We start from the raw sequence: 20,764 nt of genomic DNA, 5'->3' as shown, positions 1-20,764 counted from the left end.
CGAGTAGGTTATAATAGTGGTTATAAAATGTCAACACACCCTTGATCAATATATTTGGATAATATATAAAAATGAGACTAAAAATAAACTATTTTGAAAGAACAACACCATTAATGCGACTGTACAAATCATTTGAAAATATAGTTTTGACAAGGGAAGGAAAAAATGAACTGAGAATGGGGTTGCAGAAGTGTACACACCCTCATAATCGATGTAGCTGTATTGAGAATGCACCAACCTCATCAAACTCACTGGATTAAGCACACAGACAACTGCAAACAAACAAAAATGAAAATCTTTCCTTAATAGTATCTTCGCTATATTGCGTACATCACGACCAATTTCAAGCTGACCCATTTAGCAGGGACCCGAACCAGCCAGCCAATGAGGGCGGCCTCAATAAGAGCACCAGATAAAGTAGGGTCATTAAGTGTTTTTAATTGGCTGACAGTGACGGCGTCCCAGTGGAGGAATCCACATGTAATTGCTGTTCTTGATCTATTTCACACTCATGAATGGGAGCGACATGAAATGTCTCTCGGGTTTTTGTTTTGGTCCACCAAGACCATTCGTGCGAGCCACAATGACCCACTGTGGGACGGCTGCAGCCATCATTTTAGAATAAACCAATATACATGTAGCGACCAATCATACCATCCAAAAATCCGCGTGACATCATGGCAAAAACTTTTTGGACTTTCGATATCTCACGCACAGATGAATTGCTTTGAGACCGTTCAAAAGACCTTTGAGGATTCCAGGGTGAGGACCCAAAAATCAGGAGGGTTGACCACAGCCTCCCAGGGGACATTTGAGCTAATTAGAATATAAATAGCAACGCGGTTAAAGGCACAAATTGGGTTGCTTTAGGCTCCTTAATTTAATACATCGTGTTAAACGTGGCATTTGATATTTAGTTACATTTACTTAACGGCCAAGTGGCTTTTATTTTATAACTATCATGATTGGAACAGAGATTGTGCCTAACTGTCATACCCATATTTGGTATAAGACGTGATGAACAAGCTCCGCCCACAGTGCTGGAGTCAGTGAAAAGGCCGCCGCCGTCGTTCCAGTTCGTCCCATCTTGAGAGAACCTCCGTGGTCGTGCACTTCGTCTCCTGTCAAGGTAGGAACCACTTGCTACTCTTTCTGGGTTTCATTTGCTAAAATATAAATCATATTTTTTGTTTCATTTAAAAGCGATTTGTGTGTTTTTATTTTGTCCTTTAGAATCGTTCGTCAATATGACGCACCAGTTTGCCGCCTTGTCTGAAGCTCAGAAGAAGGAGCTCCACGAAACGGCCATGCGTATTGTCTCTCCGGGGAAAGGCATCCTAGCTGCGGACGAGTCAGTAGGTCCGTTCACAACTCGAGGGATTCATTTCACTTCAATGGGTAAAATTGATTTTGTGTTTGAACACAGCTTAAGTTTTTACGTTTTTCGCGGCAGGCAGCATGGCCAAGCGTCTGGCCCAGGTGGGCGTGGAGAACACCGAGGAGAACCGCCGTCAGTTCCGTCAAATCCTGTTCAGCGCCGACGAGCGGATCAACGGCTGCATCGGCGGCGTCATCTTCTACCACGAGACGCTCTACCAGCACTCGGACGCCGGGGTTGGCTTTGTCAAGATGATCCGAGACAAAGGCATCCTGGTCGGCGTTAAGGTACTCTTATGGAATAAGAATGTGGTGTCCAAACTACGGCCTGGGAGTCATTTGGGAGCCGTTCGTTTTTAGCGGCTGGTTCGACAGGAAGGTTATTGAACTGATTTGGACTTTCGTGTTTTGTCTTTTGTCGCTAAGGTTGACAAGGGTGTTGTTCCTCTGGCAGGAACCTGTGGAGAAACCACCACCCAGGGTGAGTACTGGAAATTGATTCCATTGATTCATTTCCTGCATCTGTGCTGGATCATGCCAAAACTTTTTCCACAGGGCTGGACGGATTGTCAGAGCGCTGCGCCCAATATAAAAAAGACGGCGCCTCCTTTGCCAAGTGGCGCTGCGTGATGAAGATCAGCGATGCCAACCCATCCAAGCTGGCCATCCGTGAGAATGCCAACGTTATGGCTCGCTATGCCAGCATCTGCCAGCAGGTTCCTAAAAATGTCATTTTTGTTGTAAAAGCTCATTTGACACAAGATGGCTGTTACATCTCCCACATTGCGATGCCTTCTTCTCCAGCAAGGCATGGTGCCCGTCATCGAGCCTGAGCTCTTACCCGACGGAGATCACGACCTGAAACGCTGCCAGTACGTCACGGAGAAGGTAAACAACCGATCACTTTCATCTGTAAGTTAAAGGCGTAAAAAAAAAAAAAAAAAACTCTTGGAATTTAGGTGCTGACGGCAGTTTACCAAGCCATGTCAGACCATCACGTGTACCTGGAGGGCACACTGCTCAAACCCAACATGGTCACCCCGGGACACGGCTGCAGCAAAAAGTACAGCCCGGAGGACATCGCCATGGCAACCCTCACCGCCCTGCGTCGCACCGTTCCTCCGGCGGTGACAGGTAGGTCAACCCCAAAACGTTTTTGATGGCACTCATACTTCTTCGACATCGCACATCTGAATCCCCCAACTCCATAGCCATCTAAATAATCTTCCTGGATACTAAACATATTAACCTTCTCGGATAGGCGTGGCCTTCCTCTCGGGTGGCCAGAGCGAAGAGGAGGCGTCCGTGCACCTGAACGCCATCAACAACTGCCCCTTGACCAAACCCTGGACTCTCACCTTCTCCTTTGGCCGTGCCCTTCAAGCTTCGGCGCTGCGGGCCTGGCGTGGACACAAAGAGAACGAAAAGGCCGCCATGGAGCAGTTTATCAAGAGGGCCGAGGTCAGAGGGGGGAAGACAAATGTCAGATCGTCTTTGTCCCTGTTTGCAAATACACACGATATATGTGAACTTATCAAAATGATTTTGGTTCGTGTGTGTTTCAGGTCAATAGTTTGGCGTGTCGAGGAAAGTACAAGGGTGCCGACAACTACGCGGATTCTGCGCATGGCGTCTACGGATCCTGTTACTCGTACTAAACACGGTCATGAAGCTGGGAACTCCTCCATCGCCATACACGTGGGAATAGATATAGTGATATAGGCAGATGATTTAGCACCACATAGCAATCGTACTATACTTGAAAAAAATATTATTTGTCTTCACAACAACAAAAAAAAGATGAGGGTATTTGTATGTAGTTAGAGGCCACATATTTTGGAAAAAATGATGGATATAAATTGTTGCTTTAATCCCTAACGCAGACTTGAAACCTTTACTTGAGTCATTAAAAGGATCTTTAAACCCTCCTTTGGAAGCCTAACTATTGTTGTTTTTAAATCTAGAATAAAAACATTGCCCCCCCACCATATCTATTATTATGTCCTTTTAGCATATTCCTAAAATACTTTATGTCCCAAAATCATGCTCCTGCACAGTAGAAATTTGAGGACATAATTATTTTTATTTCTATACTTTTAAATGTTTTCAATTATTTTGCTTTTACATGTTGTATTTTGCCTTTAAATGTGTTTTGTAACAATGTGAAGAACATTGAGTCACCTTGTGAATGAAATGCGGTATATAAATAAAGCTGCCTTGGCTGAAGGGGCATTCACAGAAAAAATAAATTATAAAAATCATTTATCAAATTCAAATTGATCATTTTAATTGACATATGAATAAAGACTACTTCGTTACGCGGATGTAGTTGCATTTCCGAGTCACACCGGAAGTTCGGTGTGTGGCGGAGGAAAAAAAATGAAGGCTGTCTGACAGAGGGAGGTAGCTTGTAAACCGCAAGCAAAACAACCGACGGTGCGTGACCAACTCCTCCACATCTAGCAGGGCATTGAACGACTAATTTCTGTTCGGGACGACATATTCATTGGGATTTATAAATATTTATAAATCAAACCCGAGCAGCAGAAGCAACGAACAAGCCCCATCCAGAACAATGTCTGGCGTTGTGCGAGGCCCGGCGGGGAACAACGATTGCCGAATTTACGTGGGTAACCTCCCGCCCGATATCCGCACCAAAGATGTGGAGGAGGTCTTCTACAAGTACGGGAACATTCGTGACATAGATCTAAAAAATCGCAGAGGAGGACCGCCATTCGCTTTTATTGAATTCGAAGACCCGAGGTAAGGCGCTACTTGATAGCTTAGCATACTTCGGCCAGTAGGCCGCCATTTTGTGGCTAACTGCTAACATTTTATCCGCGGGTCCGGAAAACACGTTGAACCCTTTTTGCAATTTATCCTAATCTGAAATTATTTTTTTATTTTGTACTTTATCTGTCTGAGTTATTTAAACTCACTGTCATGATCATCGAAAGATACCAAGGTGCTGAGCATGTTTTTCTTTGCATAGCTTCTCATTCTGGTTCATTGTGCAAAGGTTGAATTGAGATAACTTGAATCTTTAATTTGTTGTCTCAACATATGGAACTACTAACATTATTTTATTCTATTACGTCAAGAACTATTGTAAAAAAAAAAAAAAACATGTACACCACTTTTGTAGCATCCGAGCTATTTGTTGTCCCTTTAATGTGGTTCAGTCTATTCTAAGTATTTTGAGTTACGATCAGTCACTTAGCCAGATTTGTTTTCCCTTTGAATTTTGCAAGCTAAAAATACATGCAAGCTTCAGATACTTCAGATGTCCCACCACTGGAGTGAAGTAAAAATAAAAAAATATATAGTGCTGTCACAACAACTTTAGCTGTAACAAAAGCGCTTTCCAAAAATAACAGTACAACAGAAAATATCACCGAAAACATTCGCAATAATATGAACATTAACTATCCTTCCATATGCTTTGTAGTTTGAAGCTCTTATAGATGAAAGAGAGAGTCAAAGGTGTCTGCTCCAAATTCCCAAAATTTCCGTTTTAGACTTATGACAAAATTCCTCAGTTTAACTTTCCAAAAGGACTATATTTGTTTTTATTGCTCCCATTTCCACTGTTACTTACATTTTCCCTTTCACGGGCAGGGATGCTGGGGATGCCGTCTACGGCCGCGACGGATACGACTATGACGGCTACCGGCTGCGTGTCGAGTTCCCCCGCAGCGGCAGGGGCGGAAGAGGTGGCAGCTTTGGCGGTGGCGGCGGCGGGGCCGGCGGTGCGGCCCCCAGGGGCCGATACGGGCCCCCGTCCAGGCGCTCCGAGTACAGGGTGGTTGTGTCCGGTAAGCCTGCAGCGTTATCGTGTTATGGCACCAACATTGATCGTCGTACTGTTTTAATTTTAGTTTTGTCTAAAAATAATCTTCCTTTAATGTGTGCTGCATACACTTCAAAAAAGTGAGGGTGGATTTTTTTTTTTTATGGGGATTGGGATGAAAATCGTGTGTGACACGGAGGTATTTGAAGCCAAGCAACTTTTATGCTTTCAAAGCTCAAAGTGTTTTTGACTTAAAAATGTGACAAATCCGTATACAGAGGAAATGGAATGATTGCATCATGGTGACATAATGATGGCCGTCTTGTGTGTTCAGGGCTCCCTCAGACCGGCAGCTGGCAGGACCTGAAGGACCACATGCGCGAGGCGGGCGACGTGTGCTACGCCGACGTGTACCGAGACGGCACCGGCGTTGTAGAGTTTGTGCGCAAGGAAGACATGACCTATGCCGTCCGAAAGCTGGACAACTCCAAATTCCGCTCGCACGAGGTATGTTGTTAGCGTCACGGTCTCTTGGCACTGTGGATTTGTGTGCGTGTGCCAAGTGAGGTGAGTAGCCCTTCCCAACCTCCCCCTCGATCCTCCCCCCCGCATCATCCGCCCATCTTCGCCCTTCCACCTACAATGTGCAGTTGTCTTGTGTGCCGCCAGGGAGAGACAGCGTACGTTCGCGTGAAATTAGACGGTCCCCGCAGCCCGAGTTACGGACGGTCCCGCTCTCGCAGCCGCGGCAGCCGCAGCAGGAGCCGCAGTCGCACGCCAAGCCGAAGCCGGAGCCGCAGCGACTCCCGAGGACGCGGACGGGCGTCGCCACGCTACTCGCCGCGACACAGCTGCTCTCGATCCCGATCACGCTCTTAGAAAAGCCGGTGGCCATCCTCCCTCTTGCCCTGTGATGTAACTAGGGTTGCAAACGGGTGGCGAATGGATGTATTTTCTAGAAAGTTTGCGGTGAATCTTCTAAAGGCTTCTGTCTCCGATTGTTTGTTTACCTGAGACACGCAGCGGTTTCTTGTCAATCAAGTTCGAGGCGGAAGAAAGGGACGGACGAGTTTCTTCGTCATTGGCAAGAAATTGTTTGAACAAAAAATGCGTTTCCGCCTCACAACACAACTTTCAAGTTCCTCATCGGGTTGCTAACTCTCAATTTGGTCGATTTCTGTTTTATTCCCGTTGATCAAATTCCTGTTACTTCTTGTGGAACGTTTCCAACCCCTAATTTTGCAACCCTAGATGCAAACCCAACACTTTTTACCGTTTTTTTAGGCCTAGTAGACGAGTATGGTATGTATGTAGTTGTACTCCCCCATCCCTCCTCCCTCCTATTTCCTTTCCCCCTCTTCGCTCCCCTCTCCCAAAATGTGCAAAAATGTTGAGCCACACAACGTTTTTGCAATTTTAGAGGGGGAAAAGGGAAAAATGGCTACTTGACATTGGATATTTGGACAGAAAGACTGACGCTTTAACTATATTCTACCTTGTGTCTTCCTTTAGACTTCTGAAGAGAAGGATTAAAGTGATTTGGAATAAAAAACCCATTGTGGTGGAGCACATTTCATTTGTATGGTCAGGATAGGACATCAAATGGAGGCCATGGTATGCTTCACATTCCGTCAATCCATGTCATTGTTTTATTCTTGTTGTCGTGCATGTCATAGAAATGAAAAAAAAAAAAAAAAAACGCCGCTTTGGCTTGTGACACAGACAAAACGTGTTGTGATCTAAGTGTAACATCTTTGCTGTCATATGTAAATGAAACAATCGGAATTGATGCAACGTGTTAGGGATTTTTTTTTTTATCTTTCTCGCATTTTTTTTTGCCCCCCGGTTTTTGTACGTTCTGTTCTAACGGTCTGCCTCTGATTTTCTTCCTGGTATTTCAAGGTTTTGATTGGAGAGGAGTGGCTCAGTGGATCGCAATCCTTTGGAGCTGGATCCATTTTTAGGAAAGGGATTATAGGCAAGGATGGATGCTCGGGAACGGGATCAGTTTTCCAGGATTTCCCAACAAAATTTTCAGAACTAATTAACGGGGACCTCCCGAAGCAACTTTTTTTTTTCTTTATTTTTCTTTCTTTATTTTTTAATAGCCTGCCACCTGCCTATCTTTTTATAGAGTTTTTCAGTGATATTGGCGAGAAAATTGACGAGAGAAAAACAGGACCAGGAAGTTGGATCAAAGGATGGAATCGTAGATGCCTGGTATGCGGGGAAAATTTGGGGAGGGTTTCATACGGGGTACTCGTTTGAATGTTGATTTCTTTGCTTAATCCTTTTTTCTTCTAGTATTTTCAATAAAAACACCTGAAGGCCATAAAGACTCTTACATTTTCTTCATTTATGCAGTAAGATATTGCAATTTGTATGGGAAAGGAATGAGCACAAAACATTATTTTTAAATATTTACTGCAGTATTAAATTTAATATGTAAATGTATAATTTTAGTTTAATAGTACTTTTAGTAAATCTTGGGTATTTTATTCTCCCTTTGAGGTGACATTTACCAACTCCAGATGAAAAAAATAGTCTTTGGATGATTCAATATTTTTACATGTACTCTATCTGATATAAATAAAAAAAGAACAAATATTTTGAAAAGATTTTAGTGTAAATTATCACAATATTTTAAAAAGGGAAGAAAATATTGTCTACGCCACGGGTGAATGTTGCATTGTGGGACGAAATAAGATGCCGGCATAGAGTGGCTGATGGAAAACGCCTGCACAGCGCGGGGAGGCGGTGACTGGCCAATAGGAAGCCACGACCAGCGACGGAGGGGCGGGGCGGGTCATCGGAGCAAGTGAAAGTGAAGCGCAAACATACCTTTCTACAACAAGCTCAAGCGTGCTTTATAAAGCAATAAACCAAAACAGCAATTTAAACAACGTCTTGAACAACTTGGCCACCTATATTCACATTTGGAACGCTTCGTTTCCCTTTGTCTCAAACACAGGTAAGCTAATATTTTCATTAATTTATAGGGCTAGTCTCAATTGAATGTTTAATATTTGACGTTGTCATTTTCCATGTCTAAAACATGTAACTCGTGAGATACGTAAATAATGAATGTTAGAAAATGGCGACTACCGAATGTGCTTCTCTGCAGGAGTGATTTGGCGAAGTAATGTCACTCCACCTGTATCAAGTTTCCCCAAGTCATGTCTGTGACGCTTTTTTAAAAAAAGTTCTAAAACGCAATAACGCCTCTTTCGGCTACATTATTAGCTAGGCTACATGTTTAGCTCGACGGTGCTAATAATTCGTCTTGCGTTTGATTGACAGGTCATTTATGTGCGTACGTTGACTTCCACTACGTCATAACGTATGTGGTCCCTCTTCCTCCCTCTCGCAGGTTCCATCCTCCTCTTCCTCCAGCTTTATCTTCATCGTCTCCATCGTCATGACTGACAGGAAGGCTGTCATCAAGAACGCAGACATGTCTGAGGACATGCAGCAGGACGCCGTGGACTGCGCCACGCAGGCCATGGAGAAGTACAACATCGAGAAAGACATCGCAGCCTACATCAAGAAGGTGACCGGGAAGTTGCAGAATCACATTTTGGAAAAATTAAGTCAAATAAAATAGCTAGCGGAATAGCTAGTTAACGAATCAACAAATCACTGAATAAAATAAAATTAGACGATGTGATAAAAGAAAATGGAATAAAAAATAAACTCACGATCATAGCACCTATAATTTTTTTTAATAACTGTCCACCCTCGCGATTGTTGCTCACGCTCATCTTTCGGTGTTTTGTCAGGAATTCGACAAGAAATACAACCCCACTTGGCACTGTATCGTGGGTCGGAACTTCGGCAGCTACGTGACTCACGAGACCAAACATTTCATCTACTTCTACTTGGGCCAAGTCGCCATCTTGCTCTTCAAGTCGGGCTGAGACTTGTCCTATCCTTTTTTTCCTCTCCCTCTTTTAGTTATGTTCTTGCTTCTCGAAGCTATGTGAGGCAAACGCATCTCGTTTTCGAATAATGACAACATAACGTAATGATGCGGCACTGCATGGGCGACAACTTTATTTCGTACGTACTACGTCTTTGTGAGATGACTTATCGGTTGCCAGTCCAATGCAAATCATACTTTTAATTTTTGCTCAAAATGCTTACAAAACATTACCACATCATAACAGTTAACGACAATCCTCCAATTTAGTTGAAGATAGCGAAAATAGTTTCTTTTCAAGGTTTCTTCGAATTTTGCTATCACAAATATTCATATTGAAACATTGATTTGAACTAATTTGTCTAACTTTCACATATCGTCTACCAAATAGCAGTGGCATTGAGTTTAATTTGATGAAATCTTAACAATTACAGCTTATTTATTTTGACCAAGTAAGAGCATTATTTTTTCAAATTTAAATGAGAAATGTTAGTTTGAATGTCTGCTACCAAATTGGCGGATCATTCTCATAAAGATTCTCATTAACTTATGTAATAATCAAAATAAATCTTCTCCAATTTTGTATAAAATGTCCATAAATTTCCTTTGACTTTTGTCACTTTAACATAATCGGTAACAGTTTTTTCATTGTCGTCATCTTGTCAAAAATTATTACGATTTGCGCCAATTTGTTAATTAAAAAACCTTACCAGTAAACAGTCATTTTTTTTCCAGTCCTTTGAAGGTTGTGGATAAACACGATCGTAAAAAAATGAGTTATATCTTTGTTGTATTAAAACATCGCTCCATGTGAACAATTAGTGCGATTTGTTAATTTGGCAGAAGAGACCTAACTTTTGAATTCGTGCAACTCCTTTCCCCACAATGTGAAACTGTGATCTCAAGCGCTTTTGTTTGTCGCCACAAACAATCACCGCTGTTGAATTAGCTTGTTGCCTGACTTGTTTCCATTTTATGTTTCTGCGCGTTTTCTTAAACGGGTAACGTTGTCTTTCATTTTGTATGCAAAGATGCACCACATATTGGATATAATGTGGAAGAAGAGTTTTTGTTTAAAAAGTTTTTCACTTTATGTCAGTCATTGCATCCAAATTCCAGCGGCAGCGCTAACACAAGCTAAACATTAGCTTCAACTGTGATTTTTCTTTACAAAAAGGAAGTCTTCCTGTTCCTTTACGGATTGTTTCCCCCCGGAATGTTGTTGTTGGCGTCGTTGTTGTAAATATTGAAGCTGCTGTATGCACAAAGCGCGTCCGCCTTGAGAACAGTCACTCACCATTTACAGTTAGCTGTTGCTAAAACAAAACAGCATAGAAGACTCCAATAAAAAAAAATAATTAACTTATAATTTCTTCAATTGTGTTGTCATTGTTTCCACTGAAAACTAGCAAATTACATAGTTCAATATTCTGACCACAAGGTGGCAGACTTGTCCCTCATCACTCATTCCTGAGAGGTAAAGAGTGGTGAGACCTTACACATTTAACGAAAGTAGCAAATGTATAATATATACAATATCGGGTCCACAAAAATCTAATTATTTAAAAAAAAAAGCCTCATGGATTTTGTTGAATGACTGTAATGCACAATAATTGCTCCCATAAAATAGAATTTACTAAATTTAATCCAGGGGTCTCCAACAATTTTCATGATTGACATAAAGCAATCCAACATCAAGACTTTGAAAGATGAAACGACTAATGCACAACTTTGACATCATGCCTCAAAAAAAGCTTTTTTTTTTTTAAGTAGCTGCCCACTGTCATGAAGTTTTTACAATGTTATATTGCAATATGCCGAAATACAAATGCATTATTTTGTTAGTTATACTTGAAAGACTGAATACAAATCTCACTTAAAGGTTAATGGTCGCCCTGTTACAAATTAATGTGTGTGTCTGTGTGTGTCAGTTGTCCTTGCGTGTAGGGCACCCTGAGGGGAGGGGGTTGAGACATGCTTCATAAATGACGCCCTCCCAACCTCCCTAGCCGGTCTGCTTTGCTGCACCATGGAGCAAGTCTGTGAGGCGGTCACCCCGTGCAGTTTCGCTCAGGTGCGGTATCGCTCACATGCCATTAGGCTCATTAATGGAGCCATTCAGAAGATTAGAAAAGGAAGCAAAGACCTTCGGCTTGGGAGACATTTGCATTGTTGCAATATTTTGTTGACTTTCGGGTCCTTCCTGAGACACTAAAGCATAAGCGAGTGGGTCATTCCAGAACTAGAGGACAGTTAGGAATAAACAAGCAGAATGTTTGCTTGCTCATTTTTGTTTTGGTTCCAGAAAAATTCAAGTTTTCCCTTCAAATGAATAGAGGGCTTCCGTTAAAATATAAAATTATAACGTGTTCTAAGGCCTGACCGATGAATCGTCTGGACGATTAAATTGGCTGATTATGACCCTTCAATCATTGGCTGTCTATATCTAATATAAAAATATTGCTTTAACGCCACCTAGTGGCAGTTTGAAGAACTATTTAGGTTTTTGTTAGCAAAGCTATGGAAATTTAGTAGCGTAAAAGTTCATTCAAAGCTGGCTAATTCTTGGTTTATAATTGACAATTTTTTTTTTACTTTTGTAACTACCGATTTTTCCTTTTACATTAGTATCCGTAGTTCTACTCAATTACTTTTGCTGAGTTTGAGTGCTTGTATAAATCATGTGTTTATGATTAGTGGATGATTTTTATCCTTGACAGCAACGGGATTACGAGGTGATGAGATTACGAGGCGATGAGGTGTTGGACCATAAAGGGTTTGGCTCGGATAATAAAACTTTTGTATGAATGCGGTGAGGAAGACTTTAACTCATGTCTTTGACATCCAACGCACTACGGAAGAAAACAAACACAAACTATGGTTTGAGCTACGTGATCCACTAGAATGAACTGTCCATATGTTGACATGTTTGTAACATGCTATTTGTGCTATCATCTCAAACCATAAAAAGATGGCGGCCCTATGAAAGGAAGTCCCTTTTGTACCTTTGGACCTTCACTGCCGCCGGGTTTGAGACGATCCACTCACTATACTGGTCGACTTTGACTTGGGTGGTTTCATTCATTCCGTAACCATCATTTGTATCTGAAATTAGCTTTCCCCATTGAAATGAATGGAAATGCCATGATCATTCATTTCCTCCACCCTGGAATTGAAAAATAAATGGCAGGGTCCAATTAAACCGCTAGCTAGCTTGTTTTTAAAAATGGTTTACAAAATATTTGCTATCTTAATTCATGTTAGCATTCGTTTAGCTAAACGATTTGATCTTAAATTAGTAATAATTTTGAAATTGTGACGAATGAACCGAGTGCGTTGGTGTCTTACACCAAACTTCCAGCCTATAAATTTAATTTGAGCGGTTTAATATGGCACAAAGTGCATCTGTGGTTCTGTCACCTAACACTTGAAGCCTTTCAAAGAACGCATGTTACTTTACATTTTCATTTGTAAACACAATCAAGTTGTAACGCTCTTCTATCATACCCTCTCACGTTATATGTATTTTAATTCAGAATTGGAGTTTGAAATAAACAATTGAATTGAAAATAACCCTCAAGACATAGCTCGATAGGTGGTGTCAGACAGGTAAATGATGACCTATAGATTGCCCCCCCCTCCAAGTGCCATAAAAGCGACTTTTTTATTTGATTGCTTTTTAGTCTGTCCCTGACTCTAGTCAAGGTTTATTTAAAGACAAAGGACACGAGAAGGTATGTGTTGTGTTGGGAGGGTCACGCAGGGGTAAGTCACACAGGTAGGCGACCTGGACACAGGCGGTGGGACTGTGCAGTCACCGTGTTCTCAATCTACAAACTGGCTTTGCATGAGTGGCCCTGGCCAAGCCGCCTAATGGCCCCCCAATTATAGTTTCTCTGTCCTCCACAAAGCAGCCAGTGTTGCGAAACCTCCAACCAATAAGTCTTCCCCACCAGCCCGTAGCAACAAATGACACGCTGAGAAAAAAGCCATGGACACCAGAGCTAATGGCTCGTTTGTATAGTTTTTGAAAATTCAGCCTTTGGAACTTGTTTGAGTTGGCAGCATAAAATCTGGTTGTCATGACATATTGCCATAAGAGTAGATCCACAAAAAAAAAAAAAAAAAAAAAGTCGAAAGAAGCCCGGCCGGAAAAAGCATGGGAAGGTCATTTTGCGTTTTGGTAGTCATTTTAGGGTTTGATGATTCTCTGTAGTCATGATATTTTGTCTGATTGCTAATAAATTTGTAAACTTATTAAATAGCAACATGAATTTTGGTTGACATGCCTATCATGAATAGACCCACAAAAAAAAATTCAAGAATTTTAAATTTAAAAGGCATCTTGGCTTGAACTAGCCATTTATGAGTACATTTTTACAGATTTTTCTTCCTTCCTTCAAATTGAAACTTTGAGATTTTCACTGATCCCGATCCAAGCGACATATGCGTGATAGTCTTGTGAATGGGGTCCCACCTAATATTTTTTTCTACTCTTCACTCAGGACTTTAGGGTGACGCTTCCCCATCCTTGAGCTAAACCAACAAGCAGCGCGATGGTGGGAACACAATCAAGGAGGCAAAGGTCAAACCGATGTTTTGCCAGCAAGCTTCAGTGGGATGTTTTTTTTTCTCTTCTTTTTTTCCAAGAGGATGCCTCCCGAACTTGGGGGCTGGGGCTTAATGTGCTTTTGTGCCACTCAGAGATGTGCATGTGAATTAATTTTCAGGATGAGCAGAGGAGCGTGGAAGCTGAGGGACAGAGTCCACTAGAGGAAAGGTGCCAGGCCTAAATTATTAGATGGGTGCTTCATTTTTAGGCTGTCGTGACTTAGCTAGTTTTCACGATTCAGGTTTTTGTAGTAGTTGTCAAACTGCCCTTTTTCAAGATTTTTTTTTTTGTCACACTTGTCTGTTTGTGCTTTTTTTTTTCAGGCTTTTGTGTGGCAGGCCGCTGTGTAAACCCCAAAGTGTGAAGGTGATTTAAAAACTTGTCAGCAGATCAGTTTGTTGATCCCTCACAACTGAACCGCTTATCTTCCTCATCCAGTTGTCGCCGGCTGGTCCATCATCACCTTCATGGTCTCCACACCCCGCAAAAAATTAAACTTTGAGCAGTCGCCAACGTCGGTGAGTGTCGCCAAATGTCCGTTTAAAGAGTAACAGACACTCGACTGCATCGCAGTGATTTGAGAGGGAGAACGTGAGGACGAGGTTGCTTTTAGATGCCACACCGGGACGGGACAGGACAGACGTCGCGGTCCACCGAGTGTGAAGCCATCCGTCTTCACTCATGAAATAATAGATAACTGCGGCTTGCACATTAGGTGGCACCAGGCCAAAATTGAAATCCTTCTTGAGCTGACTCAATTTAAATTTAAAACGCACAAATGTTGATTTAAGAGGTCCATTTTTAACAAAAACATGTCCGACACGTTCAAGTGAATATACGTCTTTATGATGTCCGATCATCCGAAATCTATTGACAATGACGACGCTGGGTCGAATCGATCTGCGTACGACAAAGAGGAAATGTGCTGATTCCTCCGCGGCCGGGTTATATATTAACTGTCAACAGCGAACAAGAAAGACGGAAATAAAAAAACAAAGAGGCTAGGCTGCTACTTGAGATAACCTGCTACTGCGTCTTGTCACACCAATGGCTGACAGAAAGAATAATCTCCACACACTAAAGGTCGACCGTCACATTTCTCTGCTTATTGGACATTTTATGGGACAAAATAAAAAGAGACGTTTTGCTCGTAAATTTAAGCGAGGCCATGAAATATGCCGGAGATTGCTTTCTGCGCACACTACAAGTGGTAGTGAGGGAAAAAGATAACAAAAACAATCTGAGACGAAACATTTAGAGAAACTGTTCCTGAGTATTTAAATAGGGACCGACCGATTTATTTGCCATCTGATTTAATTCGTCAATTAAAATCGGCCATTTTTTTTTTCCTCTGTGAACATCCCTGAAAGTGAGCTGCAGAGATTGATAGGAGACTCCAAAAATAAATTGCAATTCAGCTCGGGTGAACTTGTGTAATATTGATTGATTTGACGTCTCAATTTTTCTTCGCCTGATCCAACTTTGTTTTTTTTCCTTTCAGATTATACTGACTGGGATCCAACCTATGAAACCGAAGGTGATGACAAAACCTCAGTTGTGGTTAAAAGTGCAAGTAGGTATGATCCAGTATGAATATCCAATTTGATTCATCTTAAAGGGTCCAAAATTAAATTCTGAGCAATTGGATTTTTAGGACCCCCCCCCGCTTACCTCCCTCATGCTTCTCGTGTTTTTCTTTGTGAGAAAAGTCATTAGCTGCTCGACTTCCTCGACCGCTAAGAGTCGAAGTCGTAGCGCGGCTCATTAATGCAGTCGCATGCACGCACGCCGTTAGCGCCACGCTAGCACCGCGCTAGCGAGCCGCCACACATGGAATGTTCTGGACAAACATTGCATTCTGAAGGACGCTCAACATTTGACTTGAACGTTTGTCATATTTTTCATCATATTATGAGACTTTAAATCTTCTCTTTGTTGAGTGTGCGAACTTTTGAACTGTTGGGCCACATTTGATTTCTTTTTGGGGCTACCTCATTTGTTAATTAGATCATAAAAAAGTTTAAATATGTGAATAATTTTTTAAAATGCAATATACATAGAAGTTATATTTTTATACATTTGGTTTTATTTCATATAAGTTCAGCACAAAGTAATTTTTAAAATTCTATTGTATTACTAATTATTTCATTTAAAATGTTAACTATATGGACCTACAGTACATATAAATACAATGCATATTTACTAAGCCTGTATATAATAAAAATTTATTAAACACATGAATACTGATAGTAAAACTGTAAACAATTACTATGACTAGTACTAGCACTACTGCTGCCACTATTAATAATAATAATAATAACAAAAATCCTAGAAAATACTAAAAATCAAGTAAAATAATGGAACGTCTCATTGGATGGTGCAAGTGTTTGTTCCCTGCGGTACACGAGGGGGCAGCAGTGAGTTCAGCAAAGGAGCCATCCAAAAGGCTACTAAGTTCTAACAAAAGAGGACTGTCCTGTCCGGCACTGTGCCGTTTCTGTAGTTCCACTCCACTAGGACCAGCACACAACTATGCAAAGTGTGATCTTATGACAGCTTTACCATCTGCATGCAAATGTTGAACTTCACGAATAGGTTACCTAGCAACACATTTGAATGATACTTGCATCCCTTTTTGGAAATCCCTCTTTTATTTGACCAGTTGAAAAAAATGATATGGTGTTATTATCATATGAATAAATTATTTAAAAAAAATATGATAATTATAAAAAAGGCTGGAACCAATGTATGTTTTTATTAATTGATTTAAATAATATTTTCCTATTTTCAATTTCATTTATTATTCTAAAAAATAATTTTTTAGTCATTTCATTTTAGTTTTTACAATTTTCAATGTATTGTAAAGATGTTTTTTAAATCATTTTAAATTGATTTATTTTATGGTATTTGCATATTTTACCTTTTGTGAAAACTAGAACACACAAGTTTAAGCCCTCACAATATTCAACCAGTGAAAACTACTACCACTAACTCTATCCTTGGAGTTAGCCCTCTAGTTCTCAGTAGCTCAATTGTTAAATGTGACCCAGTTTCATTTCGAGGGCACGAACGCAGGTGTACCTAATGTCATGTCCCGCCATAGCAGTGCGTCTAGTCACAGTGAAACCAAAGCAGCGAAATGGCAGTGTGACAAAGTGCTTCTCGCTTCCATCCCTGAGTCAATATTGACCAGCGGCCTGCGTGCAAGAGAGAGTGACGAAGTTTGGGACGACTGGGGGTCCTGGTGGGGGTTAATGGTGCTAGCCGCCGTCAATTTAACACATTTCAGGTTTAGCGGACAGAAAACGCTGTCCAGTCTACTCCAAATGACCTTTTGTAGAGTAACTGTCAAAATCTTTTCGTTCCAGTTGAGAGCAGGCTAACCTGGCAGCCATGTTGGCAGGGGCAACGTTCCCATCAATGGAAAGCATTGACATTAGCTTAGCATTGCCGGAGTCATGCAACTCAAGAGGGTCGAGTATACTTGTAAAATTGGTTGCTCGTTGTGTATACATCTCCTAAACATACAATATTGATTTTGCTATAGTTAGCAGTTGTTCCTTTATGATGTTTACACTTGACCTTGGTTTTGTCATTGCCCCCGAAAAAAAGATCACCCCCTGAAACTTGCCATTTTGTTTTGAAGCTGCCATTTTAATGTTATTTTGGCCATTTCCTGCTTTTAAAAAAAAAAAAAAAAGTCCCCCAAAAGGCAATTTAGTTGGCAGAATGAGAGCGATGAGAATGTATATATATGCTCCCAGGACATATATTTTTCAGTGTCATGACTCAGAATGTTCAAAGCTGCTACAATGTGACTCGATTTAAGAAAAGAAAAGAGCAGGAAACACTCAATCCTTGGCTACACACACACACACACACGCACACACACACTTTGTGCAGAGCAAACACATCCGAGTGACTTTCAAGTCTTGGGCCTGATTCCAATCTACACACACACAGACACACACACTTTGCTGTGTTGACAGAGCGCACACGTCGCAGCCCACGAGATTGGTCGCCTCGGGCCTCAGCGTAGCCAAAGATCACCGGCGGGTCATGTTTAGGAATCGGGAGGGGCACTTGGATGCCAACCTCCTCCATCACTTTCCTCCAAAGAACAAAAATTCTCTCATATGAGTGGCAGTTTCAAATCAAAATGGTGGACTTCCTGTGTCTTTTCAGGTCTGAGTTCTTACGACTTTTTTTGTGGGTCATGAACGACATGTCTAGCACATTTCATGTTGCAAAATCCGACTTGATCTGGTCACTGATTTTTTTTCTTCTTGAGAAGGACATTTAATTGATTTGCCTGTTATTCTACACCACTGGCATAAATAGCTATTTATGATATATTTTTTGTAGGAAATAGAAAACGGTGAAAACCTGATCATTTCTCTTGACCCACTTGGTGATCTCATGATTGGTGGAGGCAACCTGTTGATTCAATCTCGTGAGCTTGTCTGGGATCAAAGTCGCTGCCAGTGTCGGAAAACCGTGATGCAATCACGGCGCTTTTATAACATTACAAAATGGCCGCCGCATGATTTGCATGATTAATTGGGTTTTTGCGCGATCGGGTCTTATCTTTGACTTTTACGAGGCGTTCTCTCCTTGCAGGAATCTGTTCCCTGGCCGCCACTCCCTGTTGTGTGGCTGCGTGAGTGGACAAAAGCCATCGAAACAGAAACTTTCTTTGATTCCTGGAGGCAAGAAAGGAGAGAAAAAAAAATCAGTGTTCAAGTTGGATGATTAAAAGGTAAAAAGTCCACTCATACGAACAAATGTTTTCATGAGCAATATCAATAAAGTTTTTTTCTGACATTTATGACAATATATAGAAAATAGCTCTCAATTAGAGCCACAAATAAATGCTTAGAAAACTGAATAATAAATAAAATTTAAGATAAATATTTTTTACAGCTATATTAAATGCACAGGATCATAAGGGCCAAGGTGGTGGTGGAGGGGGGGCATGGGGGGGTGTTCAGAGAGTTCAGGTTGAGGCTAAGGTCCGACTCACTGTGCGGAACGCTGCATGGCCGCTGCTTCCTGAATCTCACGCACACGCGATGTAGCCCTTGCCCTTTGGAGCTCGCTAACGCTCCCAATGTTCCGCTTCTTGCACCCACGCGGCTTGCGAGCCACAGACGGACAGAAAAAAAGGTTGCAAGAGGTTATTGGAACGTGTCCATGCCACCTGCTTGCCTTTATTCTGACATTTACAGTAAATCTGAACAATAATTCCGAATCGGTGTTTGACAAAATACATTTTGGGTGATTGTTTCCCCGAGACTTTTTTTTTTATGAGTCTATTCATGCGCGACTTGCCTGCCAACATTTTTGTTGCTACCGTACGTCAAGCTACAGGTGATGCACTTTAAGAAAAAAATAAAGGAGCTACTGAGCCAAGTTTGCAATATTGAATATGAAAACACGAGTCGATCGACTGGTCTCAAAAATAATAAAGAACGGTTTACGTAAACAGGTGAGCGTGTGTTGAGCATTGGATGTTCTGAGACTCGCTCCAGTGCGCAGGTCGCTTTCACAACAGGGCGGGATGCTCCTCTGTGTACTGGATCAACTTTTTCCAGATTTTTGTTATTATTTGCTGTTAATGGTTGATGGATTTTTACATCGTGGAGACTTGAGAAAGTGTGTGTGTGTTATCCTAAGGGGCGTCTGTGTTTCTTGGCTTCCTTCTGTCTGACCTCCTGGCCTCTGAGTCATGCTTAAAACACAAAATGTTACACTGAAAACAATTTCATATGCGCTCAACATGTATCATAAATTCTCCCTTTACAAAAAAAAAATATCAAGGTGGCTTTTGCGTTTGCTCGGCATCCACGCCACTGTCCTGTTTTGTCTGTTTCAGGCCCAAACATGAGACCAATATCTGAAAGAAAAAATCTCAGCTTCTTCTTTTTGCACTTAATTGCACTGCATCTCTTCCAGTCCAACTCAGTGCTGCCCAGGATGTTGTGGCACAACGCGGTACTACACCAAAGGTGAGAAATTCTACATTTAGACTTTCTTTTACACTGTAAAAACTCATCAAGAAATGGAATTGACAAAAAAAATAGTGTGATCTAGCAAGGGTTGATTTTGTCGTTCTTAACGGCGGAGCAAAGGGCGGCTCAGGTGTGCAACTTTATATTACAACAACAACAATAGCGGCAGATAAGAGAACATGCCGTTAAGTCTTTGAAGGTGCAGAACAATACAATGGATTTTTTTTTTGCAGCCACCATCAACATCACGGCCCATTTATCACCTGATGTTTACGTGTAAGGTGGCTAATTTAGCAGATAATTCACAACAAAGCATCCACGCAGTATTACTAATGATCAACCGTATTGATACTACATCCAGCCAGTACTTAGTTAACCTGCAGTTGTGGGATGTAACGTGTTTCCAGTTTGTCTGTCATGCAAACAAAAATAGAATAATACATGTATGGGTAGAAAGAGCAAGATAAATGTTTGTTTCCATAGCAACTGCTGCTTGCATTTTTATTGATCCAAGTCTGACCTGTTTTGATAATTGATAGCAATTAAAACAAAAAGTAAATGTTATTCTGTCACCCTGGAATTGGGTCACTGTTCCTAAAGTGACACAATAAATTTAAAAAAATGTAAATAATTATAATTAAATGTGAACAATTTCATGTCGAAAATATAAACATTTCAAAAAATGAAATGAATTAGAAATAGACAAAAAAATGACGTTTACTTAGAAATGACAAAAACACTTGTTAAATGGCAAAAGTGTAATGCAACAAAATATTCTCTTTCATAATCTCTTCATTTTTACACATTTATAAAAGTTCAGATAGAAATCGAGTTATCAGCACCAGGCCGAATTTGATAGCAAGATTCCGATTGATTGTGATTCTTCAGATGGTGCCGAAGAGAGGAGCTCCTTGCGTGCAGCCCGCCCGCACGCGCACGGAGCTTGCTGGCAAAATGTGCCGCTACATGCTCTCTCTTTTTATGACTCACAATAAGCCGTCCAAAGTCCAGCAAAGTCGCGTCTCTGATAAGCGGAACCAATAAAAGCTGCAGCA

The 20,764-nt window shown here is 41.2% G+C and overlaps 3 protein-coding genes across 5 annotated transcripts; all 3 read left to right on the top strand.

Moving 5' to 3' along the window:
• Nucleotides 1-965: 965 nt before the first annotated feature.
• On the top strand, nt 966-3,647 carry aldoca (aldolase, fructose-bisphosphate C, a). Of its 2 annotated transcripts, XM_088380057.1 has the most exons (9): nt 966-1,129; nt 1,234-1,359; nt 1,454-1,665; nt 1,804-1,858; nt 1,933-2,093; nt 2,182-2,265; nt 2,337-2,511; nt 2,639-2,838; nt 2,943-3,647. In XM_088380057.1, the coding sequence occupies exons 2-9, from the start codon at nt 1,248-1,250 to the stop codon at nt 3,033-3,035; spliced, it is 1,092 nt and encodes a 363-aa protein (XP_088236183.1). In that variant the 5' UTR covers nt 966-1,129; nt 1,234-1,247; the 3' UTR covers nt 3,036-3,647. The 2 variants fall into 2 exon arrangements, with proteins under 2 accessions (XP_088236183.1, XP_088236184.1); XM_088380058.1 differs by lacking the exon at nt 966-1,129 and having other exon boundaries at nt 1,215-1,359.
• A 77-nt stretch (nt 3,648-3,724) lies between these two features.
• On the top strand, nt 3,725-7,503 carry srsf1a (serine and arginine rich splicing factor 1a). Of its 2 annotated transcripts, XM_088380060.1 has the most exons (6): nt 3,725-4,140; nt 4,996-5,192; nt 5,502-5,674; nt 5,837-6,054; nt 6,680-6,781; nt 7,070-7,503. In XM_088380060.1, the coding sequence occupies exons 1-4, from the start codon at nt 3,953-3,955 to the stop codon at nt 6,044-6,046; spliced, it is 768 nt and encodes a 255-aa protein (XP_088236186.1). In that variant the 5' UTR covers nt 3,725-3,952; the 3' UTR covers nt 6,047-6,054; nt 6,680-6,781; nt 7,070-7,503. The 2 variants fall into 2 exon arrangements, with proteins under 2 accessions (XP_088236186.1, XP_088236185.1); XM_088380059.1 differs by having other exon boundaries at nt 5,837-6,781.
• Nucleotides 7,504-7,955: 452 nt separating this feature from the next.
• dynll2a (dynein, light chain, LC8-type 2a) lies at nt 7,956-20,664 on the top strand. The gene is made up of 10 exons (XM_088380061.1): nt 7,956-8,138; nt 8,538-8,717; nt 8,947-11,160; nt 13,592-13,866; nt 14,022-14,064; nt 14,137-14,216; nt 15,200-15,271; nt 18,319-18,457; nt 19,574-19,706; nt 20,598-20,664. Exons 2-3 carry the CDS (start codon nt 8,586-8,588, stop codon nt 9,082-9,084), a joined length of 270 nt encoding a protein of 89 aa, XP_088236187.1. The 5' UTR covers nt 7,956-8,138; nt 8,538-8,585; the 3' UTR covers nt 9,085-11,160; nt 13,592-13,866; nt 14,022-14,064; nt 14,137-14,216; nt 15,200-15,271; nt 18,319-18,457; nt 19,574-19,706; nt 20,598-20,664.
• Nucleotides 20,665-20,764: the final 100 nt, after the last annotated feature.

Source organism: Syngnathus floridae, chromosome 7, assembly GCF_059516105.1.
Source record: "Syngnathus floridae isolate MCC-2025c chromosome 7, RoL_Sflo_1.0, whole genome shotgun sequence".
NCBI lineage: Eukaryota > Metazoa > Chordata > Actinopteri > Syngnathiformes > Syngnathidae > Syngnathus > Syngnathus floridae.
This window is presented reverse-complemented; position numbering and strand designations above follow the sequence as displayed.

Coding starts and splice junctions, on each gene's coding strand:
- srsf1a (XM_088380060.1), top strand. CDS start 3,953: ATGTCTGGCGTTGTGCGAGGCCCGGCGGGGAACAACGATTGCCGAATT. Junction 4,141..4,995: donor ATTGAATTCGAAGACCCGAG/GTAAGGCGCTAC, acceptor TTTCACGGGCAG/GGATGCTGGGGATGCCGTCT. Junction 5,675..5,836: donor CCAAATTCCGCTCGCACGAG/GTATGTTGTTAG, acceptor GTGTGCCGCCAG/GGAGAGACAGCGTACGTTCG.
- dynll2a (XM_088380061.1), top strand. CDS start 8,586: ATGACTGACAGGAAGGCTGTCATCAAGAACGCAGACATGTCTGAGGAC. Junction 8,718..8,946: donor TCGCAGCCTACATCAAGAAG/GTGACCGGGAAG, acceptor GTGTTTTGTCAG/GAATTCGACAAGAAATACAA.
- aldoca (XM_088380057.1), top strand. CDS start 1,248: ATGACGCACCAGTTTGCCGCCTTGTCTGAAGCTCAGAAGAAGGAGCTC. Junction 1,666..1,803: donor GCATCCTGGTCGGCGTTAAG/GTACTCTTATGG, acceptor TTTGTCGCTAAG/GTTGACAAGGGTGTTGTTCC. Junction 2,266..2,336: donor GCCAGTACGTCACGGAGAAG/GTAAACAACCGA, acceptor CTTGGAATTTAG/GTGCTGACGGCAGTTTACCA.